Source organism: Cervus elaphus, chromosome 29 (assembly GCF_910594005.1).
Source record: "Cervus elaphus chromosome 29, mCerEla1.1, whole genome shotgun sequence".
Lineage (NCBI taxonomy): Eukaryota > Metazoa > Chordata > Mammalia > Artiodactyla > Cervidae > Cervus > Cervus elaphus.
In genome coordinates, this window is record NC_057843.1 from 27,962,418 (window position 1) to 27,988,150 (window position 25,733).

A 25,733-nucleotide genomic window follows, 5' to 3' on the forward strand; every position below is an offset into this window, starting at 1 on the left:
TGATTTTATATCCTGCAACTTTACTATATTCATTGATTAGTTCTAGTAATTTTCTGGTAGAGTCTTTAGGGTTTTCTATATAGAGGATCATGTCATCTGCAAACAGTGAAAGTTTCACTTCTTCTTTTCCTATGTGGATTCCTTTTACTTCTTTTTCTGCTCTGATTGCTGTGGCCAAAACTTCCAACACTATGTTGAACAGTAGTGGTGAGAGTGGGCACCCTTGTCTTGTTCCTGATTTCAGGGGAAATGCTTTCAATTTTTCACCATTGAGGGTGATGCTTGCTGTGGGTTTGTCATATATAGCTTTTATTATGTTGAGGTATGTTCCTTCTATTCCTGCTTTTTGGAGAGTTTTAATCATAAATGAGTGTTGAATTTTGTCAAAGGCTTTCTCTGCATCTATTGAGATAATCATATGGTTTTTATCTTTCAATTTGTTAATGTGGTGTATTACATTGATTGATTTGCGGATATTGAAGAATCCTTGCATTCCTGGGATAAAGCCCACTTGGTCGTGGTGTATGATTTTTTTAATATGTTGTTGGATTCTGTTTGCTAGAATTTTGTTAAGGATTTTTGCATCTATGTTCATCAGTGATATTGGCCTGTAGTTTTCTTTTTTTGTGGCATCTTTGTCAGGTTTTGGAATTAGGGTGATGGTGGCCTCATAGAATGAGTTTGGAAGTTTACCTTCTTCTGCAATTTTCTGGAAGAGTTTGAGTAAGGTAGGTGTTAGCTCTTCTCTAAATTTTTGGTAGAATTCAGCTGTGAAGCCATCTGGTCCTGGGCTTTTGTTTGCTGGAAGATTTTTGATTACAGTTTCGATTTCCTTGCCTGTGATGGGTCTGTTAAGATCTTCTATTTCTTCCTGGTTCAGTTTTGGAAAGTTATACTTTTCTAAGAATTTGTCCATTTCATCCAAGTTGTCCATTTTATTGGCATATAGCTGCTGGTAGTAGTCTCTTATGATCCTTTGTATTTCAGTGTTGTCTGTTGTGATCTCTCCATTTTCATTTCTAATTTTGTTAATTTGGTTCTTCTCTCTTTGTTTCTTAATGAGTCTTGCTAATGGTTTGTCAATTTTGTTTATTTTTTCAAAAAACCAGCTTTTAGCTTTGTTGATTTTTGCTATGGTCTCTTTAGTTTCTATTGCATTTATTTCTGCCTTAATTTTTAAAATTCCTTTCCTTCTGCTAACTCTGGGGTTCTTCATTTCTTCCTTCTCTAATTGCTTTAGGTGTAGAGTTAGGTTATTTATTTGGCTTTTTTCTTGTTTCTTGATGTAAGCCTGTAATGCTATGAACCTTCCCCTTAGCACTGCTTTTACAGTGTCCCATAGGTTTTGGGTTGTTGTGTTTTCATTTTCATTCATTTCTATACATATTTTGATTTCTTTTTTGATTTCTTCTATGATTTGTTGGTTATTCAGAAGCGTGTTATTTAGCCTCCAGGTGTTTGAATTTTTAACAATTTTTTTCCTGTAATTGAGATCTAATCTTACTGCACTGTGGTCAGAAAAGATGACTGGAATGATTTCAATTTTTTTGAATTTTCCAATACTAGATTTATGGCCCAGGATGTGATCTATTCTGGAGAAGGTTCCGTGTGCACTTGAGAAAAAGGTGAAGTTGCTTGTTTTGGGGTGAAATGCCCTATAGATATCAATTAGGTCTAGCTGGTCCATTGTGTCATTTAAAGTTTGTGTTTCCTTGTTAATTTTCTGTTTAGTTGATCTATCCATAGTTGTGAGTGGGGTATTAAAGTCTCCCACTATTATTGTGTTACTATTAATTTCCTCTTTCATACTCGTTAGTGTTTGCCGTACATATTGCGGTGCTCCTATGTTGGGTGCATATATATTTATAATTGTTATATCTTCTTCTTGGATTGATCCTTTGATCATTATGTAGTGTCCTTCTTTGTCTCTTTTCACAGCTTTTATTTGAAAGTCTATTTTATCTGATATGAGTATTGCGACTCCTGCTTTCTTTTGGTCTCCATTTGCATGAAATATTTTTTTCCAGCCCTTCACTTTTAGTCTGTATGTGTCTCTTGTTTTGAGGTGGGTCTCTTGTAGACAGCATATATGGGGGTCTTGTTTTTGTATCCATTCAGCCAATCTTTGTCTTTTGGTTGGGGCATTCAACCCATTTACATTTAAGGTAATTATTGATAGGTGTGGTCCCATTGCCATTTACTTTGTTGTTTTGGGTTCACGTTTATACAACCTTTCTGCATTTCCTGTCTAGAGAAGATCCTTTAGCATTTGTTGAAGAGCTGGTTTGGTGGTGCTGAATTCTCTCAGCTTTTGCTTATCTGTAAAGCTTTTGAGTTCTCCTTCATATCTGAATGAGATCCTTGCTGGATACAGTAATCTAGGTTGTAGGTTATTCTCTTTCATTACTTTCAGGACGTCCTGCCATTCCCTTCTGGCCTGGAGGGTTTCTATTGATAGGTCAGCTGTTATCCTTATGGGAATCCCTTTGTGTGTTATTTGTTGTTTTTCCCTTGCTGCTTTTAATATTTGTTCTTTGTGTTTGATCTTTGTTAGTTTGATTAATATGTGTCTTGGTGTGTTTCGCCTTGGGTTTATCCTGTTTGGGACTCTCTGGGTTTCTTGGACTTGAGTGGCTATTTCCTTCCCCATTTTAGGGAAGTTTTTAGCTATTATCTCCTCGAGTATTTTCTCATGGCCTTTCTTTTTGTCTTCTTCTTCTGGAACTCCTATGATTCGAATGTTGGGGCGTTTCACAGTGTCCCAGAGGTCCCTGAGGTTGTCCTCATTTCTTTTGATCCTTTTTTCTTTTTTCCTCTCTGCTTCATTTATTTCCACCATTTTATCTTCTACCTCACTTATCCTATCTTCTGCCTCCGTTATTCTACTCTTGGTTCCCTCCAAAGTGTTTTTGATCTCATTCATTGCATTGTTCATTTTTAATTGACTCTTTTTTATTTCTTCTAGGTCTTTATTAAACAATTCTTGTATTTTTTCAATCTTTGTCTCCAGGCTATTTATCTGTAACTCCATTTTGTTTTCAAGATTTTGGATCATTTTTATTATCATTATTCTAAATTCTTTTTCAGGTAGATTCCCTATCTCCTCCTCTTTTGTTTGACTTGGTGGGCATTTTTCATGTTCCTTTACCTGTTGGGTATTTCTTTGCCTTTTCATCTTGTTTAGATTGCTGTGTCTGGAGTGGACTTTCTGTATTCTGGAGGTCTGTGGTTCCTTTTTATTGTGGAGGATTTACCCAGTGGGTGGGGTTAGACGATTGGCTTGTCAAGGTTTCCCGGTTAGGGAAGCTTGCGTCAGTGTACTGGTGCGTGGAACTTGATTTCTTCTTTTTGGAGAGCAATGGGGTGCCCAGTAATGAGTTTTGAGATGGGTCTATGTGTTAGGTGTCTCCTTGGGCAGTCTGTATGTTGACATTCGGGGCTATGTTCCTGTGTTGCTGGAGAATTTGCGTGGTATGTCTTGCTCTAAAACTTACTGGCTCTTGGGTGGTGGTTGGTTTCAGTGTAGGTATGGAGGCTTTTGGACGGCCACTTATTGCTTAAAGTTCCATGTAGTCAGGAGTTTTCTGGTGTTCTCAGGTTTTGGGCTTAAGTTTCCTGCCTCTGGATTTCAGTTTTATTCTTCCTGTAGTCTCAGGACTTCTCCAACTATACAGCACTGATAATAAAACTTCTAGGTTAATAGCGAAAAGATTCTCCCCTGTTAGGGACACCCAGAGAGGTTCACAGAGTTACATGAACAGGAGAAAAGGGAGGAGGGAGATAGAGATGAGCAGGAGGAGAAAAAGGGGGACTCAAGAGGAGAGAGACAGATCTACGCAGCTGTCTGTTCCCAGAGTGTTCTCCGTATCTCAGACACCTACAAGGATTCACAGAATTGGATTGGGAAGAGAAGGGGAAAGGAGGAAATAGAGGTGTTCTGAGGTAGAAAACAGAGAGTCAAGATTGGGAGAGAATAATCTTCGGTTTAAAGATAGGGCTTCTCTTTTTTTTTTTTTGGTAAGGTTATAGTGTAGTGAAAATGAAAATGAAGAGTAGTAGAGGAGTACTAGAGGACTTTAAAAGAAATAAGAGAAAAAGAAAAATAGAAAATAAAAGAGAAAACGGAAAGGAAAAAAAGAAAAAAGAAAAAAAGAAAAAGAAAAAAAAGAAAAAAAAAAAAAAAAGAAAAAAAAAATTTTTTTTTCCCCTAATTAAAAAAATTGTAAAAATCTATGAAAATGAAAGTTAAGGAGTAATGGGGGAGTAATAGGGAATTTTAAAGGAAAATAAAAGAGAAAAAATAAAAAAGAAAAAATATAAAAAGAAAAAAAAATTTTTTTTTTTTTTCCTTACTTAGAAAAAAAAAAGTAAAAATATATCTAGGAGTTTCTCTGGAGCTGCTGCGGTCAGTGTGGGTTCGGCTCAGTTTCAGATAGCTCCTCGTTCCAGCTTACACTTCCCGATATCTACAGGGCCCTTCCGGTGAAGTCGGTGTTTTCTACAGGGATTTTAATCTGTTGCACCAGTCCCTTCTGAAGCGGTTCCCTTTGTTTATTTGGCTTCTGTTTGCCGGTCTCTTCAGAGCTTCATTTCCGCCCTGACACAGGCGGGCGGAGGTGGGCTCTTATTCAGTTAGCTAGTTCCGTTGCGCTGCTGGGAGGGGCTGACGTTGCGGGGATGGGCTGGCGCTGCGGGGCGGGGCTGATGCTGCGGGGAGGGGCTGGCCCTGCGGGGGCGGGCTGGTGCTGCCGGGGAGGGGCTGGCCCTGAGGGGGCGGGCTGGCGCTGCCGGGGAGGGGCTGGCCCTGCGGGGGCGGGCTGGCGCTGCGGGGAGGGGCTGACGCTGCTTTCTCCGTCTGCGCTGCTCAGGCTCCCGGCTGTTCTATATGGAGCGCGACCCGCGCTGCGCTAGGTTCCAGCCCTCGGGTGTTACACAAAAGCGCGGAAGGAAAAGCTGCGCCTGCTCTCTGTGCCTTCCCCGTCAGAGCGGTCCAGGCAGCGAGGGGCTTGATGGGCGCGCTATCCCCAGGTGTGGCGCACTCACTCCCTTCCGCGGACCCAGTCTCAATTTCCGCTGACGCCAGTCGGGTGCGCGCGCCTTCCGCCCTCTGCGTCCCCAGCCCCAGTCCCCGCCCGCGCCGGTCGGGTGCCTGCGCCCTGTGTCTCGCCGCGACCTTCCCCTCCCCCCTGCCTCCTGCCTCCGGCGGGGCTGGGCGGGTCCGCAGCCTGCGACCTCTTCTTGGGACTTTCTCCGTCCCTTTGTTCTGCGAACGGCCGGCAGTGTGTTCCGGCCGGTTAATTTTCTCTCTTTTGGTCTCCCACAGTTCATGTTGGCACCTCACAGAAGCTCCCTCCGATTGTCCTCAGGGCACTCAGGCCCGGACCCTAGCCCAAGCAAGGCCGCCTAAGACTCCCTTCCCGGGACGGGTCTCCGTCCTTAGCTCTTTTGTCTCACTTTTTATCTTTTATATTTTGTCCTACCTCCTTTCGAAGACAATGGTCTGCTTTTCTGGGCGCCTGATGACCTCAGCTAGCGATCAGAAGTTGTTTTGTGAGGTTTGCTCTGCATTCAGTTATTCTTTTGATGAATTTGTAGGAGAGAAAGTGGTCTCCCCGTCCTACTCCTCCGCCATCTTGGCTCCTCCTCTCCAGAAATATTTAATTTTTTAATGGCGAGCCTTTCAATGATTTATTATATATATATAACAGATACTGCCGGGCCATCCTATTCTCTGAATTTGATTCCAAATCCTAGATCTAGCTGTCATCTTATCAGGCAGTGGTAGAGAAATTACAGAGAAGTTGAACCACTAACCTAATGACAGTAGCCACCTACTTCTAGACTTCTCTCTGTATGAGAAAAAAAATATTGTCTTAAACATGTTACTCAAGTTTTCTCTTATTTACACTTGACTCTACTTCTAATGGATGTAATTCCAAAGCCCAAGCTCTTATCTACCAAACTAGATCACCTCTCATCTATGAAATTAAAAGATTAACCTCCCTCAGAGAGTTCTTAAGAAGTCAGAAAATGCATGTAAACCTGTCTTGAAAAATAGAAGTTACAAGTTTATTATTATTATTATTTACAAATTTAATAATTTATTATTAATTTATTATTCTTTTATTATTACAAATTTATTATTCTTTTCAAAACAGTGATCCTCAACTATCCAGGGAACAGACTGGATAGCACATATCCCACTGAAGCAAGGGATTAGGCAGCAGTGTCCTAGGACACAACAGAACCTTGTGGGGAGTGTTCACACTACACACATTCCATTTTGAGAATTACTGCCTAAGTGAACCTCTTCTTATAAGCAAGATGATGAGCATACCCTGTAAATCTTCTCAGAAAGTTGAGAAGGGAAGCTTTATTATGATCATGAGGTATATTAATCAGACCTTCATTAAGATATCAATAGCTTAATAATTGGTAAAAAAAAAAAAAAAAAAGAAAGAAAGAAAGAAAGAAAATGTTTTGAGTCCATTGGGAAATAATCCCACCTTATCAAACTTTCTCAAAACATAAGTAATTATTTTCATATGAATAACAGAATGAGCAATCAATAACAGTATGACCCAACAAAGCTGACAGAGTATAATATAATATTAACCAATGGGATCAGAGAACTAGCAGGAAGAAATCTAAATATGTTTTAAATAAATACTAGAATGAATTCCAAATACTTATACAAATCTTTATGAAAGTTTCCTCTTCATTTTAACTTCTCTTATTTGAGGTCTAATTTACTACTCAGTCATTAAGAAATTAACAAAGTAATTTTAAAAATTGAACTCAACTGAATTCACATCTCAGATCTCAAATAACTAGTTTGCTCATTTATTGGATTAAGTATTAGAAACTCTTCATTCAATAATCAATTGCTGAGCACCTACTATGGGCCAGACTGTTCTTGGCACTAGAGTGCCTTTACAGCTGTGAAGAAAATACCCCAAATTGCTTGACTTTATGGAACTTATATTCTATGAGGGTAAGTAGCAAAATAGACAACAATAAATAAATAAAACACAAAATGTGTAAGTGTTGCTCAGTGCTATAGTGAAAAAAAATAAAGCAAGGAAGGTAGAAGATAGACAAGCAAGAGGAGGTGAGAATGAGTCTGTGGGGTGAGGGAGGGTTAGTGTTTGCAGTTTCAAATACCATGGTCATAAAGCTTCACTGGGATGCTGACACTTAAGCTACTACTCAAAGGAGCTGAATAACTAAGCCACAGCTATGCATCTATTTACTTTACGTTAACTCTTTTTCTGTTGAATATATCATTTGAAACTTGTCAATAGCTGAATGGCAAAATGATACTGTTTTTCGTTACAAGTCACCTTGATCCATTCCAATCAAACCAAAAAAGGAAAAATGACATTCCAATTATTGATAACCCTCTGAATCCCATTGTTGACATATCTGGCTCTTGAGGAAAAAGTTGAAATTGTATTTTATTCCTTTATGTCAGAAATACATTCACTTTTTTATACTCCCCAAACATGTATTTCAAGTGGAAAAAATTTTGTTTGGTCTTAAATGAGCCCAAATTTTATCATGGGCTAAAATTTTAAGACATAAAATGACTGCTGAAACTGAATTTTAATCATATAGATGAATCACAACATGCATCTTTAGCTAGGCATGTATTATGGATAAGTCTAGTTTTCTACAGAGAATAATCACATGTTCTAATTACCATTTTGGTTATACACATAATTAATAATATTCTGTCTTTAATGGGACGTACTGAATCTTCAGACAGTTGAAAGCTTTAACTATGCATACTGCCAAACCCAACTGTCAGCCGCACTACCAAACACAAAGGAATCCTGATGTAGTGTTTTAGCATTGATAACAATACGCATACTTTATACGTGATACAATGCAAAAATTAATTGCTTTCCTTCCTTCAAAATTTTCTCCACACTTAGTAATTTTATGCTGTTTGACTGATCACTTATTCTAAACTAGATATATTGGTGAGTGATCTGATGAACAACAAAAACATGAGTGTAAACATGACCCAAGATTCAAAGACGAAAAATATACTGTAGGACTTACTGATTGTAAACTTTCATTTTCACGTAAACAAGCCGTGTGAAGTTCTGATTTCAAGGTTGCAATGTGACTTCGATGAGATGTCATTTCCTTTTCTAATGTAGCAATTCTAGCGCTTGCAAGCTGGTACACATCCACGAAACTTTTAATCATAGCCTTAAGAAATAAAAATATTGTCACATACAATTCAAATAAAGCTGTCCCCAAAGGAGAATTTCCATAATTTGAAAGCAAAATCATTAAAATTTTAAAATAAACAACTTTTCATCTTCCTTTAAAATAAGAAAGCTAAACCTCACATTTTATATTGAGAACAGTGACTATTTTAAGAAAGTTTGGGAGAAAATAATTGAGATTTTTTTTCCAGAGTATTTATTTAAATAAGGTGTACTTTGATCTATTGTGCTTAAAATTTAGAATGCAGTTTTTAAAGGTGGCACACTTATTTTCTTTGTAAAGTTAAATTCAAGTTGTAATTTGACCTAAATTTCAATCTTAAGACACACAGTAGATGGATATATAAGCAAGATATTTCAAAATAAGCTTAGTATAATTTTCAATCCACCTAAAAGGCAAGTGCTTTGAAACAAAAGGAGCTGAACTAATCCTGTGAATAAGAGTAAATATTATAACTCCTATGTTGTAAGAAAAGCATAATTATGTCCCTGCATTATACTAGATATAATAAAGTAAATAACATAAACAAGGGCTGGTAATTCTTTCTCTTTAGTGTAATATTTGGGGGAATTGTTGGGTCTCTGTTTCACAATGTAATCATATTTTGTAAACTTTAGCTTCTAAAGGAACCTATAGTGAATTTTAAGTCCAAGAATACTAGTATATCTTTTTTTAAGTCTTTCACAATACTTCAAGTACAGTAAAGTAAAATCAAACATTTCAAAGACATATCCAATACAATGTTATATTATTTATAAGAAAACCATGTTCCAACCACAGCAACAACTTAGAACAATGGTAGACAGTCTGAGAATTTCCAAATTATATTCAATCTGAAGAGTGGTTTGAGAGAGCTTTACAAAACTAAATATTTGGGTATATGCATATGAAATAATCTGGTGAACAAAAGTAAGAAACAACACATGCAATGTCTGAGAAACAGAAGTAGGTGTTACTTGTATAATTGTTAAAATTCATATCTTTTTGCCTAACGAATGTCTATTTGCCCTCAAAAACCCAGTTCAGAAACCATCTCTTTAAAGAAGCCTCTTTTGAGCCCAAAGGCAGTGTTAACTTCTATTCTGGTTCTCTGTGGGTCCCTCATGCTTGCATGCAATTTTTCTTTTATTGCTTTGGCAGAAATGCATTCCTTTACATGTTTATATTCACTACACCAAGGAGATACCTAGACCAGATGGTGTGCCAAATCTAATTATCTTTGTATCTTCAGGGATGACCTGAATGACTGACTGGAAGGAAGGAGGAAGAGAGGAAGAAAGAAAAGAAAAGGAAAAAAGAAAAAGTCTGTATAAGGGGAAAAGCCACAAGTTGAATAGGCATGTTCAGCTTGGGGAAAAAAAATGCCTTGGGAAAATATAACATTAACACCCTAACAAATAAATTACTGTGTGTGTGCGCTAAGCTGCTTTCAGTTCAGTTCAGTTCAGTCGCTCAGTCTTGTCCGACTCTTTGCGACCCCATGAATCACAGCACGCCAGGCCTCCCTGTCCATCACCAACTCCGGGAGTTTACTCAAACTCATTTTAGTCGTGTCCTAATAAATTGCTAACCATATTTTATTTAAAGTCAGAAAAATAAGCAAAAGTATAGCTGTCAGCATGAAAAGACAGAGTACACAAAAGTGAATTCTGTTGCCCAATACGAAATAAGCATGGTACAACTTCATGTCTGGGAACATCTCACATGTCCTCTCACATCTCACATTCCTTACCTTGAGTCATTTCAAAGTAAGATTAGGGCTAATGCTAACACAAAATATTTCCCTAGATTTCAAAAGTAGATAAAAATCAGAAATTATAAAATCATATGTTTCTTCCTACACTGAGTCTCTCTCCACTTTTGTAAATTCATTCATCTCCATTGAGATGGAAGACCAGGAATTAGGAGTCATATTAATTTTTTTTTTCTGGTCCTCACGCTGCCTCTTACTTAGCTTTGTCTTGTTGGGTCACGTCATCTTCTGAGTCTCCACCTCCTCCCGCCATAAAAATGGGAAGAAGAGGCCTTTTCTTGCTTATTTCTAAAACTGTTGTAAGGATCAGATCGGTAAAAATCTAATACAAAGCTATTCTCTTAACCATTCAACTAATACAAAGCCATTCTCTTAACCCTTCAATTACATTGCCTCTCAAGTAAAAAAAGAAAAAAAAAATGCCCTCTAAAAAACAGTAAACTAGTGAATTTCATTGTATTATTACCACTGTTCTAATTTTAAATTCTCCACTAAGATCTTAATGAGACAATCTGTGATAGGGGGCTCCTATACATATGCTCTTGTTATATAAGAATCGAAAAGGCATGAAAACTTGCATAAATGCTTTTTAATAAAAAGAAGAAAGTACCATTCTATTAATAATAGGCTCCTGGATTATTATTTCAATGTAAGTCATAATGGAACCAGCCTGTAACATTTAAAGATAAAGAAGTTCAACATTTGAAAAATTATCCTATTTCTTAAATTTGGAGAAATACATCTCATGGATTCTCATATACATGATATTCTAAAATGAATATATAATATAAATGACATTCCTTCAAATCTTTTTTTAAAAAATAAGATACTTTTTTGAGAAGTTATGTCTGAATTATTATATGATAGATGGAACAAAAGTCATAATTATTTTGGCTCATTTCTTGATCTACTTTTAATAACTAAATTCTAAAATTTGGGGCAGTATTAAGAGAAACCACATATTATCTCTTTACAACATTAAAAAGAATAAAACAATAATCTCACTTTTTGCTTAAGATTTAGAATCTTTAGCATTTAAAATCATTAAAGCAGTATTTCATTTGAGAGACGAAAGCATATAACACTGTGTAGGGTATTTTTTCAGAGCGGCAAAGATACAGTGATCAATATAGAAAGTATGTTTCATGGAACTAGTGCATGTAAAATATACTACATGCTTCTAAAATGAAAACCTCCTTCAGAATTGAAAGGCGGGGAGGAGTATCAATGAAATGGCAGAGCTATTCAAAGACGCCACAGCTCTTTTGAAGAATAAAGAACGTTAACTTCCAGTATTAAAAAGTGATTCAAACTATGTTATAAAGGAGGCCAGGGGAAAAAAATCCAACTTTTTAGTATAAAAGAAAGGTACCAACTTGGTAGAAGAAATGGAAATGGCAGTCGGAATCAAGTGAGGGGGTGGGAGGAGGAGGAAGTGAACATCTAATGACCTCTCTATCAATCTCCTAAAGTCTAGCCCTTCACAGCACTCCTCACTCTGGATTAAAACATCACCCCTTTTTACAATAGGAAACAATGACAGAGCAGCATGATGCTGTGAACAGCATGCCCAGCATTTGAGAATTTATTCCATGTCATCTTTAGCCCTTGGGATTTTGACTATACCATGCCATGAGATATGAATCTCAGTGGGCTTTATCTAGTTACATGAGAAACAGAACAAAAAGCAGTTTCTGGACAAAAATAGGCTTTTGATTTAGAGATAAGCTATTGTGTTTATAATCAGCGTAACAAGATGAGAAAGTACAAACATAAAATTTCACATCTCTTTTAAGGAATAAGTGTTTTAGAATTTAATTCTGAGATACTATCATTTGTACTAGTATATTATTTATATAATTTGTTATGTACATGTTATATAGTTTTGACTGACTTCAAAATCAGACTTCGGGGAAAGTGGAAGTCTTAAGAAGCTGATGCTAGAAGGAACAATTAGTGAAAAATGTCATAAGGCCAAGATCCCAACAGAATGGTAAATTTTCTATTTATATTTTCAAGTAAGTAATTGGGTTGCAAGAACCTGACATTTTACTTTAAATTATGCAATTATGGGTATATTTCATTTCTATATACTATGTAAATAAACCATATAAAACAGATACACCAGATAAATCAAATATGTGAAAAAATATATCTCCATAAAATAGGGAAAATGAGTCCTACCTCACAAAGATTATGTGGGGGGGGGGAGTTAAATGAATTTAATACATGAACAGACAGTAAGTATCTGGCACATGACAAACACTCAGGTAAATGTTAGCTATAATAATGACAGTGGTATTAGGAAAATTACTATTTTAACTCATAAAAGAAAGACTCTATTTCTGAAGGGTATTATTGGGCATAAGTATTTTAAATATAAGATATTCTATACATATTGAATATATTAATTTTTTTCAAACATAAAGAATACTAAAGGCTAATGAATGTTTACTTCCTAACAACAAAATGTCTCACTGAGAGTAAAAGGTACTATTTAAAGAAAAATACCAATGGCTGATTTATGTTGAGGTTTGACAGAAAACAACAAAATTCTGTAAAGTAATTACCCTTGGATTAAAAAATAAGTAAATTTTTATAAAAAGAATAAGGTAATGACATTTGCCAAAATACAAATGGACCTAGCAATCCTCATACTGAGTGAAGTCAAACCGAGAAAGACAAACATCATATGATACTGCTCATATGGGGAATCTAAAAAATAGGGTACAAATAACTTATCTACAAAATAGAAATAAAGTTGCAGATGTAGAAAACAAATTTATGTTTCAGTTCACTTCAGTTCAGTCACTCAGTTGTGTCCGACTCTTTGCGACCCCATAAATCGCAGCACGCCAGGCCTGCCTGTTCATCACAAACTCCCAGAGTTTACTCAAACTCATGCCCATCGAGTCAGTGATGCCATCTAGCCATCTCATCCTCTGTCGTCCCCTTCTCCTCCTGCCCCCAATCCCTCCCAGCATCAGGGTCTTTTCCAATGAGTCAATCTTCACATGAAGTGGCCAAAGTATTGGAGTTTCAGCTTCAGCATCAATCCTTCCAATATACACCCAGGACTGATCTCCTTCAGGATGGACTGGTTGGATCTCCTTGTAGTCCAAGGGACCCTCAAGAGTCTTCTCCAACACCACAGTTCAAAAGCATCAATTCTTTGGCACTCAGCTTTCTTCACAGTCCAACTCTCATATCCATACATGACCACTGGAAAAACCATAGCCTTGACCAGATGGACCTTTGTAGGCAAAATAATGTCTCTGCTTTTTAAAATGCTGTCTAGGTTGGTCATAACTTTCCTTCCAAGGAGTAAGCGTCTTTTAATTTCATGGCTGCAGTCACCATCTGCAGCGATTTTGGAGCCCCAAAAAATAAAGTCTGACACTGTTTCCGCTGTCTCCCCATCCCCATGAGGTGATAGGACCAGATGCCATGACCTTAGTTTTCTGAAGGTTGAGCTTTAAGCCAACTTTTTCACTCTCCTCTTTCACTTTCATCAAGAGGCTTTTTAGTTCCTCTTCACTTTCTGCCATAAGGGTGGTGTCATCTGCGTATCTGAGGTGACTGATATTTCTCCTGGCAATCTTGATTCCAACTTGTGCTTCCTCCAGCCTAGCGTTTCTCATGATGCACTCTGCATATAAGTTAAATAAGCAGGGTGACAATATACAGCCTTGATGTACTCCTTTTCCTATTTGGAACCAGTCTATTGTTCCATGTCCAGTTCTAACTGTTGCTTCCTGACCTGCATACAGGTTTCTCAAGAGGCAGGTCAGGTGGTCTGGTATTCCCATCTCTTTCAGAAGTTTCCACAGTTTATTGTGATCCACACAGTTGAAGGTTTTGGTGTAGTCAATAAAGCAGAAATAGATGTCTTTCTGGAACTCTCTTGCTTTTTCGATGATCCAGCAGATATTGAATATTTGATCTCTGGTTCCTCTGCCTTTTCTAAAACCAGCTTGAACATCTGGAAGTTCTTGGTTCACGTATTGCTGAAGCCCGGCTTGGAGAATTTTGAGCATTACCTTACTAGCGTGTGAGAGGAGTGCAATTGTGCGGTAGTTTGAGCATTCTTTGGCATTGCCTTTCTTAGGGATTGGAATGAAAACTGACCTTTTCCAATCCTGTGGCCACTGCTGATTTTTCCAAAGTTGCTGGCATATTGAGTGCAGCACTTTCACAGCATCATCTTTCAGGATTTGAAATAGCTCAACAGGAATTCCATCATATCCACTATCTTTGTTCGTAGTGATGCTTTCTAAGGCCCACTTGACTTCACATTCCAGGATGTCTGGCTCTAGGTGAGTGATCACACCATTGTGATCATCTGGGTCATGAAGATCTTTTTTGTACAGTTCTTCTGTGTATTCTTGCCACCTCTTCTTAATATCTTCTGCTTCTGTTAGGTCCATACCATTTCTGTCCTTTATTGAACACATATTTATATGAAATGTTCCCTTGGTAACTCTAATTTTCTTGAAGAGGTCTCTAGTCTTTCCCATTCTGTTGTTTTCCTCTATTTCTTTGCATTGATCACTGAGGAAGGCTTTCTTATCTCTCCTTGCTATTCTTTGGAACTCTGCATTCAAATGGGAATATTTTTCCTTTTCTCCTTTGCTTTTCGCTTCTCTTCTTTTCACAGGTATTTGTAAGGTCTCCTCAGACAACCATTTTGCCTTTTTGCATTTATTTTCCATGGGAATGGTCTTGATCCCTGTCTCCTGTACAATGTCACAAACTTCTGTCCATAGTTCATCAGGCTGTCTATCAGATCTAGTCCCTTAAATCTATTTCTCATTTCCACTGTGTAGTCATAAGGGATTTGATTTAGGTTATACCTGAACGGTCTAGTGGTTATCCCTACTTTCTTCAGTTTAAGTCTGAATTTGACAATAAGGAGTTCATGATCTGAGCCACAGTCAGCCCCCGGTTTTGTTTTTGCTGACTGTATAGAGCTTCTCCATCTTTGGCTGCAAAGAATATAATCAATCTGATTTTGGTGTTGACCATCTGGTGATGTCCATGTGTAGAGTCTTCTCTTATGTTGTTGGAAGAGGGTGTTTGCTATGACCCAGGGGGTAAAAGGGGAGGGATGAATTGGGAGATTGGGATTGACATATACACACTACTATATATAAAATAGATAACTGATAAGGACCTACTGTATAGCAGACAAAACTCTATTCAATACTCTGTGATACCCTATCTGGAAAAAGAATCTACAAAAGAGTGGACATACGTATGTGTATAATTGATTCACTTTGCTGCACAGCAGAAACTAACACAATATTGTAAATGAACTATACTCCAATAAAATTTTTTAAATAATAAAATAAAAGTTGTGTGTGTGTTCATATGCTTGTGTGCTAAGTTGCTTCAGTGTGTCCAACTCTGCAACCCCATGGACTATAGCCCTCCAGGCTCCTCTGTCCATGGGATTCTCCAGGCAAGAATACTGGAGTGGGTTGCCAAGCCCTCCTCCAAGGGATCTTCCCAACCCAGGGATCAAACCCCTGTCTCCCATGTCTCCTGCACTGGCAGGTGGGTTCTTAACCACTAGCGCCAATAAAAGTTACTATTTAAGATGTCTTTCTAAGAAAGAAAGTCCTATAGTGATAACATTCTCATAGTTTTTAGTATCAAATTTTATTCCTTGGCACCTGGAATTAAAGGAAAATTATTTTATTTATTATTACAGAGTTAGGCTGTAAGGTTGCTCATTTAGTTGATTTACTTTCCTTCCAATACTTTACAAATGTAGAGATGCAGCAGAGAATGAGGGTTAAAGGGTCTGTTACTAGTAGTCCACAAATAGCAACTATGTTCCCCAGTCAAGAGCCAGTCTAAGATCCAGAAACAGACTCTTTAGTCTGGACGTCTGGTTTCTGGCCCTGGCCCTAAATACGTGGTTCTTCATGACATTCCAGTACAAGGTTGTATAGGAAAGACTTGATCAGGATAGGAGACTGCCTTCCACCTCCTTGCTTTACCACATGTAATATCGTGGGTGTGTGTGCATGCATGTGCAGGCATCCAAGCTGTTAAGACTGCTTTCAGCCAACACGAATCCCAAGGAATCAATAAGGAATAGAAAGTAGAAGGGGCCAGAAACAAAATTTTTGAGAAAGAAGAAATAAACACACAAGAAAACACTCCTATGAAGATGTAACCAGCTACAAGTGGACTTGAAGCTACACATAAACAGCCATGAGAAGTAGGAGAGGGACTTAACTTGGCTTTAACAGTATGAAACCCCTTAGGCTCAACAAAATGTTGTAACTAATGATTTTAGTGCAAGAAATATGGTTGGGTATGCTTTACAACTTTAAAAATCTGGTGTAACTTTTAGGCGATACAGGTTATCCCCCAGTCTTCAAAAGTTTGCCTTATGACATTTCCCTTTCACTTCACCTGCATTAGTACCTGTTTTCGCTAACTGAAAGAAACCTGAAGAGGATTTTTGTTTTCACCTTTAAAACAGTCAAAATGCAAAAACATGAAGTGTTTGTTTTGCGGGGTGTTTGTTTTGTGGGGAGCCCATTTGGAGGCAGCGTTCACCCAGAATTGTAAGAGTGACCCTCTAAACTCCTTCCCCGGGAACTACTCTTAGCATCTCACCCACATAGCCTTGTGCTGTATCTGTGAGCATCTGTGCTTTGTCTCCATTAATTTTGGTGATTCATTAGCAAGATGGGGCCTCCGATAACTGCTCCTTCACTTAATGCCATTTCAGCTTATGACAGGTTTTATAAGAATACTCTGCTTTCTGATAGAAGGGAAACCTCTATAGCAATTTGGAAGTCTAATACAGAGTCCTCACCCTCACTACTCCCGCAATGCATGATAAAGAGGGAAGATGCCCCTGGCGGAAGTACACCACTGGTTATGTTTATTAAATCATGACATGCATGCTTCAATCCTATCTACCAAGTAAACAATGTTTTGATTGGAATTTTGGCTAGAAAACTTCCAACTTCCCTGAATCAACTGTTCTTTACACTACTATATGTCCTGCTTTTATATCTTCATAATTGCATTTTATATTTAAATACATTTTATACTTTTAACAAAAATTTGAACAGATTTTTTATGTCTGTACATAAATGAATTTTTACAGATTTAGATCATTTTTAGAAAAATTCCAAAATTCTAGAAACACTTCCAAACAGCTATTTTCATAATGCTACATAAAACTCCTTCAATAAAGCAGTCAGTTTTTTTTTTAATCTGTTGTGACAGAATGTATTTTGTCTTAAGTTCCTTCAAAAAATTTTCTAGATATGTTTTTGATAGCCACTTGCCATCAAAGAAAAGGTCTACAGATTGGGATCTCTTCTCTTTATTTTATAGAAAAGTGCCATAATTCACTCAAGTTCAAGAGGACTTTGAACTACTTTGTCACAAGAAAACTAGCAAACTTCATATAGAAGATTTTAAAGACTACCTCTCAACTCACTGTAAACTACTGTAAAGACTACACTATGTAAAATAATTTAGTGCATAAACTACTTAACCATACAGATTACACAACAGTTCATGGTGAAGTGCAAAGAAAGTAAATACACGAGTGAGGACACTATTCTCAGCCCTGTTGCACTGCAAAATCCTTCCACCTTTCCCCAACATAACTGATAGGAAATATTAATGCTTAAAAAATGGACCAAGTGATGACCAGTGCCAATCTATATCAAAGAGCAAAAATTTTATCTCTTATTTTATTTAAAAAAAAAAAATAGGAAGAGTCCATTGTCTTGTATATCCACTGAGATGTATTCAATCTCCAGAGTGAGTTAAAATGGGAAAAAAAAAAAAAACCTGAAGACTTCCATATACAGATTTCACATTATATTTAGATTTTTGAAAAACTTTATTTTTTAGAGCATTTTTAGGTTCACAGAAAAAGTGAGTGGAAAGTATAGAAATTTCTCATATAACCCCAGCCCTGACAAACCCAAAACATCCTTAACCAGAGTGGTACATACGCTATAATCAATGAACCTATACTGACACATCATCACCCAAAACCCACAGCTTACATTAATGTGGACTCTTGGTGTTATACATTCTGTGAGTTTGGACCAATGTATAATGACACTTACCCATCACTGTAGGTAGAACAGAGCACCAGTTTCACTGACCTAAACTCCTCTGTGCCTATTCATTCCTCCCTCCTCCTCAACCCCTGGCAACTGCTGATCTTTCTTATGTTGCCATAGTTTTTATATTAACTTTCTTTTTATCTTAACTTTTTAATCTTTCTTTCAAAAATCTTTTAAAATCATATCTTTAAAATTTTCCATTTTTCTTTGTTTTATGTTATAGAGCTTATTTAATAGTGTCACAAGGATAAAAATATAAACACATACAAAAGGCAGAGGAACCAGAGATCAAATTGCCAACATCTGCTGGATTGTCGAAAAAGCAAGAGAGTTCAGGAAAAACATATATTTCTGCTTTATTGACTATGCCAAAGCCTTTGACTGTGTGGATCACAATAAACTGGAAAATTCTGAAAGAGATGGGACTACCAGACCACCTGACCTGCCTCTTGAGAAACCTGTATGCAGATCAGGAAGCAACAGTTAGAACTGAACATGGAACAACAGACTGGTTCCAAATAGGAAAAGGAGTACATCAAGGCTGTATAATGTCACCCTGCTTATTTAACTTATATGCAGAGTACATCATGAGAAACGCTGGGCTGGAGGAAGCACAAGCTGGAATCAAGATTGCCAGGAGAAATATCAATAACCTCAGATATGTAGATGATACCACCCTTATGGCAGAAAGTGAAGAGGAACTAAAAAGCCTCTTGATGAAAGTGAAAGAGGAGAGTGAAAAAGTTGGCTTAAAGCTTAACATTCAGAAAACTAAGATCATGGCATCCGGTCCCATCACTTCATGGCAAATAGATGGGGAAACAGTGGCTGACTTTATTTTTCTGGGCTCCAAAATCACTGCGGATGGTGACTGCAGCAATGAAATTAAAAGACACTTGCTCCTTGAAAGGAAAGTTATGACCAACCTAGACAGCATATAAAAAAGCAGAGACATTACTTTGCCAACAAAGGTCCATCTAGTCAAGGCTGTGGTTTTTCCATGGTCATGTGTGGATGTGAAAGTTGCAGAAGACTCTTGAGAGTCCCTTGAACTGCAAGGAGGTCCAACCAGTCCATCCTAAAGGAGATCAGTCCTGGGTGTTCATTGAAGGGCCTGATGTTGAAGTTGAAACTCCAATACTTTTGCCACCTGATGCGAAGAGCTGACTTACTGGAAAAGACCCTGATGCTGGGAAAGATTGAAGGCAGGAGGAAAAGGGGACGACAAAAGATGAGATGGTTGGATGGCATCACGGACTCAATGGACATGAGTTTGGGTGGACTCCGGGAGTTGGTGATGGACATGCAGGCCTGGCGTGCTGTGGTTCATGGGGTTGCAAAGAGTCAGACACAAATGAGCGACTGAACTCATACATATACTGGGGATTTCTTGTTTGAGTAGCTACATTGTGTCTAACTCCTTTGTCACCCCATAGACCGTAGCCTGCCAGGCTCCTCTGTCCATGAGATTGCCCAGGCAAGAATACTGGAGTGGATTGCTATTTCCTTCTCCAGGGGATTTTCCCAACTCAGGGATCAAACTCACATCTCCTGTACTGGCAAACATATTCTTTATCGGTGAGCCACCAGGGAAGCCCTCCACTGGGAATACCAGCTCGAAAATACATGTAAGTAATCAACAAGCATGAAGAGCACCCCTCTGCATCACGGGGTGACCGACTGAGCTAGATGGCTCTTTCCCTGCCAGTGTGAAGGAGAGCAGCCCACAGACTGAATCAGTAAGCAGCCTAGAGCCAGAAAGGCACAACATTAGGCCTCAGGAAGCCTCCACATCCAGATGACAATCGACCAACCTACTATGGCCGGCAGCAGAGACATCCCATTTCTTTCCCTAACACTCACATGCAAGCTCCAGTAATCAGATTCCTCATCTACATTCCTCATCTACATGCAGATTCCTCATGCTGCATAAAGGCAGCATCACACTCCAGGATTATAAAAAACTGAATGACTTAAAATAACACAGATTTAGCATCTCATAGTTTCTACAGGTCTAGCAGGGTTAGCTGGGTCTTCCTCTCACGGTCTTGCAAGGCTTAAATAAAAGTGTTAGCTGAAGCTTTGATTTTTTTTTCTCATCAGATTCAGGGCCTTCTTCCAAGCTCATTCAAGTTGTTGAGAAAATTTATCTGACAGAGAACTAGCTTTCAGAAAATACTTTTTTTTAAAAATTCTCAAAACTCAATAGTAAAAAGACAAACACTCCAATTAGAAAACGAGCAAAATATACTTGGATACATTTTACCAAATAATTCTCTTTTACAAATTGTAAATAAGCATATTATTTGCAATACTGGCGACTAGAGAATTATAAAAACCACAGTGAGATATCACTACATACCTAATGGAAGGGCTCAAAGAAAAAAGTGTGACAACATCAAAAGATGGCAAGGAACAGAAAAACTGGATCTCATGCAGCTTGGTGAGAATAAAGAATGGTATAGACACTCTGGAAAACAGTTTGGCAGTTTATTTAAAAAAAACAAAACTAAGCATACACTCATATATGGCCCAGCAATCACATTTCTGAACACATTTATACTAAAGAAATGAAAATTTATGTTCACCCAAAAACAGGTATAGGAGGGACTTTCCTGGTGGTCCAGTGGTTAAGAATTCGCCTCACAACGCAGGGGACATGGGTTTGATCCCTGGTCAGGAACTTAAGACCCAACAAGCCATGGAGTAGTTAAGTCCATATGCCAAACTACTGAGTCCACGTGCCACAACTAGACAGTCCATGCACCACAACCAAAGATCTCAAGGGACACCATGAGGATCCCATGTGCCACAACTAAGACCTGATGCAGCTGAATTAATGCACATGATTGTTCACAGCTTCATACATAACAGCCAAAAATCAGAAACAATGAAAGTATCTTTCAGTGGATGAATGGCCCAACAAATTATGAAACAGCCATACCATGAATATTAGTCAGCAATATAAAGGAATAAATTATTGATAGATGTATTAATAACAACTTGGATAGATTTCAAGGGCATCATGCTGAGTGAAAAAGTCAACCCAAAAGGTTACATTCTGTAGGACTGCAGTTACCCATTCTTGAAATGACAAAATTATAGAGACAAAACATTTAGTGGCTACCAGGGGTTACTGCTGATTTCCGGGGAGGGGCTGCTATGGTCTATAAAGTGGATAGCAAAGGAAAATCTTTGTGGTGATGTAACAGCACTGTATCTTGATCATGGTCATGACTACACAAATACACACATGATAAAATGTCACAGAACTACACATACATATTGCAGCAATGGCAATTTTCTGGTTTTAGTACTGTCCTAAAGTTATGTAGGGCTTCCCTTGTAGCTCAGCTGGTAAAGAATCCACCTGCAATGTGGGAGACCTGGGTAGATTCCCTCGTGGCTCAGATGGTAAAGCGTTTGCCTACAGTGCAGGAGACCTGGGTTCGAACCCTCAATCAGGAGGATTCCCTAGAGAAGGAAATGGCAACCCACTCCAGTACTCTTGCCTGGAAAATCCCATGGACAGAGGAGCCTGGTAGACTACAGTCCATAGGGTCGCAAAGAGTCAGACAGGATTGAGCAACTTGTCAATGTCAAAGTTATGTAAGATGTAACAGGCGAAACTGAGTGAAGGATATGTAGGAACTTCTCTGTACTATTTTGGAACTTCTTGTGAGTATACTTATTTCAAAATCAAAAGGAAAGTGTGTACATATGTGTTGTATGCTAACATTTAGTTTAAAAGACGACATATACAAATTTATCTACATATATTTTAAAAACAAACAAGAAGAGAATAACACATCTCTTTAAGTTTAAATGGTAACTATTTATCTGGCAAAGGCCTGGATTATTTACTCTTCTGCCCATAACTCCTACAGACTTCTTCATATATACTTGGGTTAAACAACCTAACTTAACACACTCAGCTTGAGAGGATGTCATACAAATGTCTGTATTTGCTCACTGACTGGCACAGCAATGCCAGAAGGAGCCATCGGACAGCCTGTAGCAGCAAAGGAATCAGTGGAATCTGACTGAGGGCAATATGCAATCAGCCCAACTCTCCACTCAAAGTCAATCCCACATCTGCCTCAAAAAGTAACCTGGGGGGCAGTCCTAAGATGGAGGAGGAATAGGAAGGGGAAACCATTTTCTCCCCCCACAAATTCATCGAAAGATCATTTGAACACTGAACAAAGTCCACAAAACAACTTCTGAACGCTGGCGGACGGCACCAGGCACCCAGAAAGGCAGCCCACTGTCTTCGAAAGGAGGTAGGACAAAATATAAAAGATAAAAACAGAGACAAGAGAGTTATCGACGGAGACCCATCCCGGGGAGGGAGTCGTGAAAGAGGAGAAGTTTCCAAACATCAGAAAACCTTCTCACCGGAGGGTCTGTGGGGAGTTTTGGAATCTCAGAGGGCAACATAACCGGGAAGGGAGAAAAAAACAAACAAAAACCAACAGATTACCTGCCTAACCACAGCTCCCAGCGGAGAAGTAGCCCAGACACCCACATCCGCCACCAGCAAGCAGGGGATAAACAGGGAGGCGCGGGCTGCATTGTTTAGGATAAGGACCAGGCCTGAATGCCCTGAGGGCAATCTGAGGGAGCTAACATGAGATAGCAACCCAAACTGTGGGATAGCCAGACAGGGAGGAAAAAAGAGAGAGAGAAAGAGAGAGAACTTTCCCATGAAAAGCTCTAACCTAAGGCACTCTTGGGCCCACTCACAGAACAAAGGACTGAGCGAGTACCAGAGAAGAGCTAGCTGGCTGCAAACCAGCCCATCCCCTGCCAGAGGCAGAGAGGCAGGCGGGCAACAGCCAGAGCCGGAAGACGAGGGGCAATCTTGGCCCAGAAACTGCATCCTCTACCAAACTATGAGCAGGCTCCCAGTTGCTAACCAAGTTAACTAACCATCCATCCAAGTAACTAACCATCCATCCAAGTTGCTAACCATCCAGGTTCCTGGGATCCTGGATGGTTGACATCTGCCAGGAGGGCCACAGCCAGAGATCAGCTGCCCAAAGGAGACACACGGCACGCCTGAGACAGCGCTCTCATGGGGCACCCAGGAAACCGAGCAGCTGGGACCAGGGAGGTAATAAGACGCACCGCCCAACTGGGAAGAGTGCACTCGCTAATCACCTGGTCGCCTGAGCTGCTCGGACCTGGGAAGGGCACAAAACCCAGGCCCAGATGAGTCTGTGCCTTTGTGGAGTACCCGAGAACCTGAACCTGAGCGGCTTAGACCTGGGAAGTGCATGCAACCCAGGGCCCGCTTTACACAGTTCCCCTGCAGAGCAACCTGGAGCCTGAGCAGTGTAGACCAGGAAAGCACACACGCTGTGAGCAGGGGCAAACCCAGTGTGGCCCAGACACTGCAAGCACTCCCCACACACGCCAGTGATGTTTGTTTGCAGTATTCCACCCTCCCGACAGCACAACTGAACAAGTGAGCCTAAATAAGTGACTACCTTCGTCGCCATGTGTTGAAATTAGGGTGGAAATTAGACACTGAAGAGACTTGCAAACAGAAGAAGCCAAAATAAACAAAGAAGAGGGAACTGCTTTGGAAGTGACAGATGCAACATATTAAAACCCTGTAGTTAGCACCGACTACATTGGAAGGGGCCTACAGACCATGAGAAGAAGTAAAAGCTGGAACAAGGAACTATCTGAAACTGAACTGACCCCACACTGGCCTCAACAGCTCCAGAAAAATTCCTAGATATATTTTATCTTTATGATTTTTTATTATTAAGTTCTTTATTACTCCTTTAATTTTCATTTTTATAACCTACTATTACCTTGAAAACAAAGACCCTATTATTAAAGCAAATTTCATATATATTTTTTATAAACTTTGTGATTTGGTTTTGTTTGTTTAGTATTGTATCTTTGAGAGTCTAACCTCTACTCTAGATTTTTAATCTCTTGTTTTTTGGTATTTGTTACCAATTTTGTACCTTTAAGAAGCCAACCTCAGCACCCATTTTTATTTAGGAGTGTGATTAAGGGCTTGATTGCCCTCTCTCTCATTTGACTCTCCTTTTCTCCCCCAGGTCACCTCTATCTCCTCCCTCACCCTTCTCTTCTCTGCCCAACTCTGTGAATCTCGTTGGGTACTCCAGGCTGCGGAGAACACTTACAGAACTGATTACTGGCTAGATCTGGCTCTATCCTTTTGATTCCCCCTCTTCTTCTCCTGGTCACCTCTAATTCCTTCCTCCCTCTTCTCTTCTCTATGGAACTCTGTGAACCTCTCTGGGTGTTCCAGACTGTGGAGAGCACATAGGGAATTGATTACTGGCTAGATTGCTCTCTCCCCTTTTTTTTCCCCTCTTTTCCTCCCGATCACCCTTATCTCCCTCCTCCCTCTTCTCTTCTCCTGCAGTAACTCCGCAAACCTCTCTGGGTGTCCCTCACTGTGGAGAATCTTTTCTCCATTAACCTAGATGTTTTATCATCGGCGTGGTATGAATGGAGAAATCTTGAGGCTCCTCTAAGAATAAGACTGAAAAACAGAGGCAGGAGGCTTAAATCCAAAACTGGAGAACCAGAAAACTCCTGACTCCAGGGAACATTAATCGACAAAAGCTCATCTAAAAGCCTCCATACCTACACTGAAACCAAGCTCCACCCAAGAGCCAACAAGTTCCAGAGCAAGTCGTACCAAGCTAATTCTCCAACAATGCAAGAATATAACTGTAAGCATTAAAATACAGGCGACCAAAAGTCACACCAAACCGACAGACACCTCCAAACTCACTACTGGACACTTCATTGCACTCCAGAGAGAAGAGATATAGCTCCACCCACCAGATCACCCACGCAAACTTCCCTAACCTGGAAACCTTGACAAGCCACTCGTCCAACCCCACCCACAGGGAGGAACCTCCACAATACAGAAGAACCACAAAATTCCAACATACAGAAAGGCCACCCCAAACCCAGCAATCTAAACAAGATGAAAAGACAGAAATTTTCAGCAGGTAAAGGAACATGATAAATGCCCACCAAACCAAAAAAAGAGGAGGAGATAGGGAGTCTACCTGAAAAAGAATTCAGAATAATGATAGTAAAAATGATCCAAAATCTTGAAAACAAAAATGGAGTTACAGATAAATAGTCTGGAGACAAGGATTGAGAAGATGCAAGAAACGTTTAACAAGGACATAGAAGAAATAAAAAGAGTCAATAAATAATGAATAATGCAATAACTGAGATAAAAAACACTCTGGAGGGAACCAACAGTAGAATAACTGAGGCAAAAGATAGGATAATTGAGGTGGAAGACAGAATGGTGGAAATAAATGAAGCAGAGAGGAAAAAAGAAAAAAAGAATTAAAAGAAATGAGGACAACCTCAGAGACCTCTGGGACAATCTCAAACACCCCAAATTTGAATCATAAGAGTCCCAGAAGAAGACAAAAAGAAAGACCATGAGAAAATGTTTGAGGAGATAATAGTTGAAAACTCCCTAAAATGGGGAAGGAAATAGGCACCCAAGTCCAAGAAACCCAGAGAGTCCCAAAGAGGATAAACCCAAGGCAAAATACCCCAAGACACATACTAATCAAATTAATGAAGATCAAACACAAAAAACA

The 25,733-nt window shown here is 39.1% G+C and overlaps 1 protein-coding gene across 7 annotated transcripts in view; it reads right to left on the reverse strand.

Annotated features, from left to right (window-relative positions):
* Window positions 1-25,733, reverse strand: part of CCDC171 (coiled-coil domain containing 171) — a 332,100-nt gene that overhangs the window by 53,637 nt on the left and 252,730 nt on the right. For 6 of the 7 annotated variants that reach the window (XM_043891112.1, XM_043891113.1, XM_043891115.1 and 3 more), the window contains one exon: window positions 8,068-8,220. In XM_043891112.1, the coding sequence (XP_043747047.1) occupies window positions 8,068-8,220 (153 nt within the window). Of the gene's footprint in view, window positions 1-8,067; window positions 8,221-25,733 lie in introns of those variants that run through there. The other variant, XM_043891117.1, reaches the window with a different exon arrangement.